This window comes from Aspergillus pseudotamarii, assembly GCF_009193445.1.
Source record: "Aspergillus pseudotamarii strain CBS 117625 unplaced genomic scaffold BDV38scaffold_31, whole genome shotgun sequence".
NCBI lineage: Eukaryota > Fungi > Ascomycota > Eurotiomycetes > Eurotiales > Aspergillaceae > Aspergillus > Aspergillus pseudotamarii.
In genome coordinates this window covers 395,081-404,078 of record NW_022475045.1, presented here as the reverse complement: position 1 = coordinate 404,078, position 8,998 = coordinate 395,081, and the positions used below count along the sequence as shown (strand labels likewise).

General features: G+C 48.4%; 7 protein-coding genes across 7 annotated transcripts; 4 read left to right on the top strand and 3 right to left on the bottom strand.

Annotated features, from left to right (window-relative positions):
• The first annotated feature begins 6 nt into the window (after positions 1–6).
• Positions 7–652, top strand: BDV38DRAFT_248859 (4F5 domain protein). Its single transcript, XM_032054760.1, has 3 exons — positions 7–207; positions 301–385; positions 483–652. The coding sequence occupies exons 1-3, from the start codon at positions 145–147 to the stop codon at positions 518–520; spliced, it is 186 nt and encodes a 61-aa protein (XP_031913017.1). The 5' UTR covers positions 7–144; the 3' UTR covers positions 521–652.
• A 220-nt stretch (positions 653–872) lies between these two features.
• Positions 873–2,215, bottom strand: BDV38DRAFT_248857 (uncharacterized protein). The gene has a single exon (XM_032054759.1). It carries the CDS (start codon positions 2,114–2,116, stop codon positions 983–985), a length of 1,134 nt encoding a protein of 377 aa, XP_031913016.1. The 5' UTR covers positions 2,117–2,215; the 3' UTR covers positions 873–982.
• A 371-nt stretch (positions 2,216–2,586) lies between these two features.
• BDV38DRAFT_107025 (guided entry of tail-anchored proteins factor 1) lies at positions 2,587–3,655 on the top strand. The gene is made up of 3 exons (XM_032050911.1): positions 2,587–2,765; positions 2,875–3,061; positions 3,157–3,655. Exons 1-3 carry the CDS (start codon positions 2,679–2,681, stop codon positions 3,471–3,473), a joined length of 591 nt encoding a protein of 196 aa, XP_031913015.1. The 5' UTR covers positions 2,587–2,678; the 3' UTR covers positions 3,474–3,655.
• Positions 3,558–4,199, top strand: BDV38DRAFT_248851 (uncharacterized protein). The gene has a single exon (XM_032054758.1). It carries the CDS (start codon positions 3,837–3,839, stop codon positions 4,137–4,139), a length of 303 nt encoding a protein of 100 aa, XP_031913014.1. The 5' UTR covers positions 3,558–3,836; the 3' UTR covers positions 4,140–4,199.
• A 247-nt stretch (positions 4,200–4,446) lies between these two features.
• Positions 4,447–6,094, bottom strand: BDV38DRAFT_248850 (RNA-binding protein). The gene is made up of 3 exons (XM_032054757.1): positions 6,009–6,094; positions 5,308–5,938; positions 4,447–5,247 (listed from the first exon to the last, which is right to left on the bottom strand). Exons 1-3 carry the CDS (start codon positions 6,040–6,042, stop codon positions 4,536–4,538), a joined length of 1,377 nt encoding a protein of 458 aa, XP_031913013.1. The 5' UTR covers positions 6,043–6,094; the 3' UTR covers positions 4,447–4,535.
• Positions 6,095–6,121: 27 nt separating this feature from the next.
• On the top strand, positions 6,122–7,470 carry BDV38DRAFT_248849 (uncharacterized protein). Its single transcript, XM_032054756.1, has 4 exons — positions 6,122–6,406; positions 6,472–6,681; positions 6,737–6,833; positions 6,894–7,470. The coding sequence occupies exons 1-4, from the start codon at positions 6,305–6,307 to the stop codon at positions 6,998–7,000; spliced, it is 516 nt and encodes a 171-aa protein (XP_031913012.1). The 5' UTR covers positions 6,122–6,304; the 3' UTR covers positions 7,001–7,470.
• A 73-nt stretch (positions 7,471–7,543) lies between these two features.
• BDV38DRAFT_106999 (uncharacterized protein) lies at positions 7,544–8,588 on the bottom strand. Its single transcript, XM_032050910.1, has 2 exons — positions 8,178–8,588; positions 7,544–8,126 (listed from the first exon to the last, which is right to left on the bottom strand). Exons 1-2 carry the CDS (start codon positions 8,325–8,327, stop codon positions 7,716–7,718), a joined length of 561 nt encoding a protein of 186 aa, XP_031913011.1. The 5' UTR covers positions 8,328–8,588; the 3' UTR covers positions 7,544–7,715.
• Positions 8,589–8,998: the final 410 nt, after the last annotated feature.

The window sequence follows — 8,998 nt, the reverse complement described above, 5'->3', positions numbered from 1 at the left end:
CCCCCCCTTTTTCCCCCCATTTCACCCCATCCCACCAGCCGCCGCCGCAGACAAGGAATAAATTAAACAAAATTTAAGAAAATAATTATATAGTCATAAACAAAAGGGAAGGAGCCAAGAAGAAAAAGTTCAACGTCAATCAAGATGACCCGCGGAAACCAGAGAGACCAAGATCGCATCAAGAGCCAGAAAAAAGCACAGAAAAAGGTAAACGACACTTTTTATACATGACTTCTCCCCCAATAGTGTATCTATCCCCACTGTCAGGTTTTCACTAACGCCATATTTCGCCCCGTCTAGAAAACAGCCAACTCTTTGTCTGGGACGCAATACCAGCAGAAAAAGGAGTCAGATGCTGAGATCATGCGAAGGAAGCAAGCAAATGGTGAGTATCTTCCAATTTGCTCCCCAGTATCACACAATCCGCCGACAGTATCATGCACTTTGTCTATCACTTGCTAACTCCCGGTACTTGAAACTAGCCGACGCATCGAAAGCCGGATCCGATAAAAAGAAATGACCAGCATTGGCTTGAATCCATCGCATATACCTCCCACCCCCCCTTTCACTTCAATGAACGTCCTCCTGTGGCATATCCTTCGAGCAACGTCCGCTTTTTTTTTTTTTTGGATCATAACCATGTCTGTCGGAGCGCATGTGTTTGGAGACATGCCATATGCTGAGAGATGTGACGGGAATGATGGATCTATGCGGGCTATCTTATACTATACACTGGATTCTATACAGGGAAGTTGGGGCTATTGGCGCATATTATTATAGCATTATATCTAGCGAGGCGTTATTCGAACGCTGAGGAGTTTCTATTCTTCGTACACAGAGCGATGTATCACGAAGGCACGAGAGATTATATTAATCATACCTGTTGCTTAAAAGACTTAAGGGTTTCGCCATTTGATGGTGTCCGTGGCTCGAACATGAGTAGCGTGTGTTTTTCTGAAACCTATATTGCTTCTTTGACAACTTAATTGTAGCCACCCCAGTATTTCCTCGCCATGGTCAGCCAATATTTCCACGGTCGCACTGGCAGAGTTGTATTCCTCATCGATTCATCTTGAACCGTGGAAATAGTAGTAAAAGAGGTCCCCGGAATCCTCTGCAGAGCATTGTAGACCGTCTCCTCCAGACCAAGCGACTTAACAGACTGGTCCACAAAGGTCCAGAGGCTCTCGCCTTCCCACCCGACATCTAAAGCGTAGCGGACCACCTTGTTAACAGTACTGACATGAAGGTTACCTTTCGGAACAGCTTTCAGAAGATAGAGCATAAACATCCACCCGGATATATCCGACGGATGGCCCAAACACCAGTGCAACATCGAATCAATAGTCGATTCAGCTAAGGAAGAGGGGCCTTCTCGGGAACCTTCTGTAGCATCGGAAAGGATGTTGTGCACTTGTCTCATATAGTTAAAAGCATAATAGTTTCGTGGGTGTAGTTCTCCGGCCCGATGAACGATGGCTAGCTCAGATTTTAGCAAGTCGACACTACTCTCTTGGTGTTGGTTTGTTTCCTCGGACGGGTTGACGAAGTGTAGTCGTCTCGCTCTCGCCTCGCGTATTTCGAGTAACCGACTTAGTACCCATAATCGATGTTGCCATAACGTCGGAGATTTTGTATGCCGGTGTAAGGGCGAGCAAAGATAAGTTGTCATCAGAGTAAGCTCAGCTTCTAGCGCTTGGATAAGTGGCCCCGGATCGTGGGAGGAAAAATCATGGTGTCCCTTGAGGGCATCCAGGCGCCCGCGTCTCCAGTTGCATGCTGTAAGATGCTCGCAGTCGAATAACAGGATTATTTCTGTTGAGACTAAAAGGTCCTCGAGGATCGCGTCCGAAGAGCCGTGAGTTACGCGCTCATTCTCATTCTGGGTTATTGTGCGTGGGGTTCCGCATTCGAATTGGGACCTTGATTTCTCAAAGAATATACGTCTAGCAGTCACAAACGACTGAACTAGGTATTTCTTTGTGATACCTACGGAGCATTCGTCTTGAAGGAGGGGACCAAGCGCTGGAGGGAGAATCTCGATCTCAAGAACGCGGTTGTTTCTGGTCGCAAAGATCCGGGCAAGTTCTTGGAACGCATTGTCTGAGGTGGACATTGGGGAGTTTCAATATATCCCATCATTTAACAAGTCAACCGTCATTTACCATGGCGTTGACAATGGCCTTGTGTGTGGTAGTTTCAGGCGGGTACAATCAGATGCTGTGTTGAAAGGCGGGCAGAAACGCCGCCGACGGATATATGGGGCAGAAACGAGAGAGGCCAACATGACAACGTCATCCAAGTTACGAGAGTCCATTGTTCCACAACATTTCCGACTGTGTGTCCAGCTTCTCATTTTCACTCTTCTTCAACTTGTTCCCCTGACCTCAACCTGCCAATTGGGGTTTTCGTCATTTTGAGATCGCACGGGGCAGGTCTAATTATCTCTTCAGCCAGGTGGATGCTGTGGTGTCCCACAAATCCAAAAAAGTAGCTGTGCAGTCAGTTTCTTCTGCCAATTGTGGTTTTCGTCATTTTGAGATCGCACGGGGCAGGTCTAATTATCTCTTCAGCCAGGTGGATGCTGTGGTGTCCCACAAATCCAAAAAAGTAGCTGTGCAGTCAGTTTCTTCTGCCAATCGTACTTTTCTACCAAGGCCTAAATTACACGCTTCACGATGTTATCCCTGATCTGGACGATCCTTTTCCTCCATGTCACCATCTATGTGGTGAATACTGCCGGCGCAAGCACGATTGATAGCCTGGTACGTCCTAATGTTTCCTGATCAAGCTACACCCAGTCACACGGTTCAAGCCACTTCAACTGCTCCCTTGATCAGTTGTTCATTGACTGACAAGGCTTTTCACCTCTAGCTATGGCTCCTCTACCTGAAATTGCCCACATCAACTTCGAAGAATGCGCGGGAACAGAGCCGGCTGAAGCGCGAAGCCCTCGAGCTGAAACGAGACATGAACAACACCAGCTCTCAGGATGAATTCGCAAAGTGGGCTAAACTTAGGCGTAGACATGACAAAACTATGGATGAGTACGAACAGCTGAGTATGTGATGTACCTACCGCCCTCTTGTCTACATTCTCTTTGAGCCATACCTCCATAATTAATACTGAGGCTAACTAAATATACCACACCTACAGACAAAATGCTTTCGGCACAGAAGAGCACCTTCGACTGGAGCGTCAAGATCGCCCGGTGGCTTAGCACGAACGGTTTGAAAATCTTCCTTCAATTCTGGTACTCGAAGACGCCTGTTTTTGCGCTCCCGGAAGCGTGGATCCCCTACTACGTGCAATGGATTCTGTCATTCCCCCGAGCTCCTATGGGGTCGGTGAGCGTTCATGTTTGGAACAGCGTGTGCGCGACGGCGGTTACGGTTACGGCGGAGATGGTCACATCAATGTTTTTGCAGAATGGACGACCTACTCCGGTTGCTACGGCTGAAAAGACGCAATGATTGACGGTTGCCATGTTACATATTATGGGTTGCATGGGAATGTAAAATAAACCGAGAGTTTATTCTGTTAAAATAAAAAGATATCTAATAGTGTGTACAAGAATGATGTTCTTCAGATATGAAAACAATCGTTTATCGTCAACAACCCCTTACCGTAGTAGGGATTTCAGGGCTTGACTCTATGATTGGTATATCATCATGCGAACAGTGAAGTAAACAGCAAGACGAGATGTAAACAAGGGAGTCCGGCCCCTGCGACAGGGCTTCTGTGCTCGGCTCCATGTGAAGCCAACACGGTGCACCGCTTTACCATAAGCTACAGACTCTGGAAGATAAAAAAGAAGTGAACTCCTCGCCTCAAGAATGAGCCCCATTGAGTTACCCAGTCCCTGCAAGGGAACCAGGCAATCGCATGACTATCCAAACACGACGAATGGCAACCCAGATAAACCCCTCTCCGGCACCCAGCTATACCACCATTGTTTCCACCATGGAAGGCGTCGGATACAAACAGGATACCGGGAGGGAATAGGGCAGTCAGCCGCTATCGAATTGCTTCTATGGCGGCGCGTTTCCGCAATGCCTGACCGATATGAAGGTCAGGATGTCCGGGGACTTTCTCCCAAAGCCATTGCCTCTCTTGAGGAGAGGAGAATATCCCGCTAAGAATATTCTGTGTGTGAGCTTTGAATGCGATCCTTTGAGCGAGAAGTTGGAGAGAGAAAGAATTCGAGAGCGAAAAGTTCCGCTGGGGCTTTTTTTCTAGTCTTTCGGCTGATCAAAGTGGTTCCACTAAGCCTTCTGTGGGCTAGTGTAATCACGTGATTTTACATCCTGGAGAGCCAATGATGTCCTCTACATTGTGCCGGAAATTGTATGTGTCGGCAACAGGACGCATTGCTGGAAGATATCACCATTTTTCTTTCAGGAATTGGAAATCCTAACTAATGTGACTTAATATTAGAGTAAAAAAATATAAAACAAGTAGCCGCTTTTTGTCCCATGGCAATGGAGAAAACATAATTTATGCTATGAAAGTTACAGAGATTGTTAATTTGGGATTTACGCCTTGGTCTTGGTCTTTTTCGCCTTCTTAGCCTTTGCTCCAGCCTTGGTGGCAGGCGAAGCAGTTGCTGCAGGAGTCTCCTTCTTGGATTGCTTCTTTGGTGTCTCCTGTTCAGTTGATTGTGCGGCCTTCTTGTCCTTCTTAGCTTTCTTTTGGGTATCATCAGCAACCTTCTTCTCCTCCTCCTTTGGCGCTTCAATAGCCTTGGCAGGTTCTTCGATTACTGTCTCCGAAGCCTCAATCGTCTTATTCTCTTCCTGCTGAATGGGGACCTCGTCGACACTCTTCAATTGGGGTAATTCGAGCTCGTAGCCGAGAGCCTTGAGTTTCTCAGCTTTCGCGAGTCGTCTCTTCTGTTCGCGATCGATGCGCTCCGACCACTGCTCTCTGGTCTTGGCCTTGTCCAGTCGCTTCTTCTCAATTCGGTTCCAGGGGGTCCGCTTAAACCGTCTGTTGGCGCCCTTCCAGAGCTCTGAGTGCAATTGTTCCTGGGGTACGTATTTGCACTTCAGGATATGACCATACATCAGATAGTTATCCATGGTCGCCGCAACAATCTTCGCCACGGAGGTGGAGGTAAACTCAATGAAAGCGTAGTGCTTCGAGCGACCGGTAATGCGATTCCGAGAAAGACGCAGACGAGAGATTTCGCCGAATTGCGAGAAGTAAGCCTTCATCTGATGTTCGTAGAAACCGTGAGGAATACGCCTGTAAAATGGCTGATTAGACCCAATTCTCTAATAAACGAGGAAGGGCTGGAATACTCACCCAACGTATACAGTACCTGGCTCCTCTGCCTCTTGTTTGTTTTCCTTCTGTTTCTTCAAGATCTTTCTCTTGGCCTTCTTAGAATCAGGAATCTTAGGAACCGGTTGGTCGGGGTTAAATCCTTCATCGCCGGACTCGTCCTCATCCCCGCTGCTCTCGAAGCCCTTAATGAGCGCGGCGGTCCGGTCATCTTCTTCCTCATCTTCACTTGCGCTAGCGCCAGATGCGGCAGACTCTTCATCTTCCATCTCCTCATCGTCAGACTCTTCTGCGACAGGCTCTGGTTTCTTGGCTTTGGTAGTCTTTGCCTTGGGAGCGGGGGCTGCTGTACCATCCGCCTTCTTGGTCTTCTTGTTGCTCAACTTCTTCTCTGGCTCGGCCTTAGTCTCAGGGACATCCTCCGATTCGCTATCGTCGTTGTCGCTGAGGAAATCGGCAGCGCGCTTGCGAGGCTTGGCCTGCCTTGTCGGCTCTCCATTGACCTTCAACTTTGCGGCTGGCTTCTCTGCACCACTTCCTTTGTTCTTCTTCAGAATAGGCTTGGGGCTTGCATTTGTGGATTCGGTGGGCTTGGCCTCGACCTTCTTGGTCTTCTTTGCGGGAGAGTCGGCGGCGGCAGTAGCGGCGGCAGCTGTGACATTGTTAGCAAGTGGCACGGCAACCGATCCGGAAAATCTGAGCGAAATAGAAGAACAACATACCCTTGCGCTTCTTATCCTTCTTATCCGGGGCCATTATGGCATATAATAATAAATTGTAGGCTGTGGTTGAGCGCTACAATCCAAACCTGTTGATAGTAAGAGGGTGCGGAAACTTTTTTTTTTTGCACGTATTTTTTCTTTCCTCCGACGGGACGCCAAGCGGTGAGCTTCCGTCTCAGTCTTAGTGTTATCGATTTACTAAGTAAACCTCCCTCGCCTTTCACTGCAACCACAGCAATTCGCCGTAATAAAACTGCCCTTATTTCCCCTTTTTGTTTTAAAGCAAAGCGGATGCCATGGGGAAGAACAAGAATGCGACCAAAGCACTGACACAGGAAGAAATCTGGGACGACTCTGCGCTCGTACAGAGTTGGGACGAAGCAGTAGAAGAATACAAGGTACCTTTTGCTTCCTCTGAAACCCCGGCGCACGTGATATGCACCTCTAACAGACCACCGAATAGCTCTACCACAGCATCCACGCTAAAGGGGAAAATGTCGAAGATGTATTGAGGGATGCTCAAGAGGCAGAAAATGGACAGGTGGTCCAAGATGATTGTCAAGGAGTGGTCGACGAAGATGACCATATGGAGGCTGATGTTGACGAGCCGGCAATCGATTCAGTAGCGGCATCCTTAGAGGCTCAGAACATTCCACGGGCAGATGTCCCGCAAGTATGTGGCCGTAGCTACACTTAATTTATGACAAGACAACTAATCTTTACTATAGAGCACAGCCAGCCCAGACGTTCCTGTTCAAGGAACGAATCACACGGCTGGGCCCAGTCCTATGGCAGCCGCCATGCCTCAGACAGTGTTATCGCAAGGTGAGAGGGTCCTGCATCCATATGCCGTTATATAAGCTGACTTTTTTTTGTATGTTTTAGTTCAAGATGAAGGACTGAAGAATCTTATGATGTCCTGGTACTTTGCGGGATATTACACTGGTCTTTACGAAGGGCAACAGAGAGCAAACCAAAATAAGAGTTCATGACCCATTTCTAGCTGCAAGTGATGGGCAACGTACTATCCCATTATCAATACAAGAGGTGATATCGAACGCCACTGCACCCATCTGTTGCCCCCGCGGGCGACTATTCCAGATGCCGCGGTCTGCGAAACTCAATTGGTCATACTTCTGGGTGCGTCACCGGGTTAGGGGACATGACTCGCCCTACCAGAGGCCGATTTTTCATTATTGGAGGATTCCCGGATGTGTAAGTGATGGACTATACGTGTATGCTAGGGTCACATATGCGTGGCCTGCTTGGTTCAAGCAGCTATTGGCAGCAACTATGTACGATAATCCTTGCTTATGCTGGAGGCCAGCCCTATACAGTCTTCAGAACCATGATCTCAACCTTCATGCTTGATCTTTCGCCCGTGAGCTGGGTGTTATAGCAGAAATCCAACAACCTCTTACAGGCAAGGAATGCACCTACACGTTGATCAAACGGGTTATTAAGTTAATCAAATATATTGCTACATTAATCAGGTTTTCCAATAGGGACTGAGTACATATTAGATTGTTCAGCTTTTCTTCACGCGGTGTCTCAAGGAGCGTTCACACACCAAGCGAATTCCAAGTAGTCTAATAGAAAACGATAGCCAATGATTTGATTAAGATGTATGGATGAGGTTTTCAAAAACATGACGCCTAACTTGCCCCAACAACCCTGGACTCAATACAGTACCTCCCAGTCCAACATTTACAGCACTTTGCCCAGGATAGGGCCGACGACGGGAAGCTTAGTGATAGCATCGTCTTTATGAACAGAGCTAGAAGCGGCTGGAGCTGCAGAGGAGCTGCTGGCGGGCTGCTGCTTCGTGGGAGTAGGAGTGGGAGCAGGCTCGCTTTCCTTTCGCTCTTCCGTTGGACGCTCTTCCGTTGGAGGCTCTGTCTGAGCGTTGGCTTTCGGTTTTGGTGAGGACGAAGGCTCCTCGAGATCATGCACTTTCTGTGCGGTTTGCTCTTCGTAGTCGTCCTTTAGGGACTTGGTTGCTGTCTCACTGCTGGAAGGCTTGGGAGGAACAGGGTGGGTATCGATGGGCGTCGGCTTCGGCGTCTCATCATCGTCACTGAATTCTTTGTTCATGTCCTGCGCCATGTGGGTGACAGACTGGGTCCTATCAATCACCGGCCCCTCAGGCGTATTCAGCGTATATCTCACCTTCACCGCATCGTAGACAAAATTCGCCGTGCCGCTGGGGGCAACCGCACTGGCAGACGAGGAAGCGTCGGCGCGCCTGGCCGGCAAAGCAGAGCCCGTGAGGGCTAAGATGAAGCAAACGGCATAGAAAGAGAGTGTGGTACGAGCCATGTTGAACTGGGATTGCAACGAGAAAAAAAAATATCAATTGAAAGGAGTGGACAGGCCTATGGAGATAGCCGAAATATTTGTATACAACTTTTAGAGGGAACGTGCTCTGGAACGAAAGACTTTCACTCTGTGGAAAGCGAACCCATCATTTATAGGGAAGACAGGCTATCAAGACGGAAAACACACAAGGACATACATACATACCCAAGGGAGGCAACGGGGCATTTCCCAGGGTTTGCGTATGGTCTTTCCTTCTCCCGACAATATTCAAGCACCATACGATGGCAAAGCAAGGGAGTAAGGGAGCAAACGGTATGGCAAATCAACGGCATGGACTCCTGTAGTTATTCCTTCATTTCATTGGAAGGTGTACGACAATCAGGGTTGTCAGACTACTACATTCCCAATCCTGGGATGAGAAGATCTTTCCAGATATTGCAGCTCACGCTCACCCTTGGCTGGGCAACATAACTGGTCTGATCGACATACTCCTTGGGATCATCCGATTAAGCTCTACCGTCTATGTCGAAGCCTGCCGCAGGTGACTGTGGAAGCCCTTCCCGCCGCCTTGGCTTTGCAAACCACACCACAAATTTTCAAGGCGACAGACTAGGACATGCCTTGAAAATCTTGACTACGCAACGCACATTCCGGAAAATTATAGCGACACA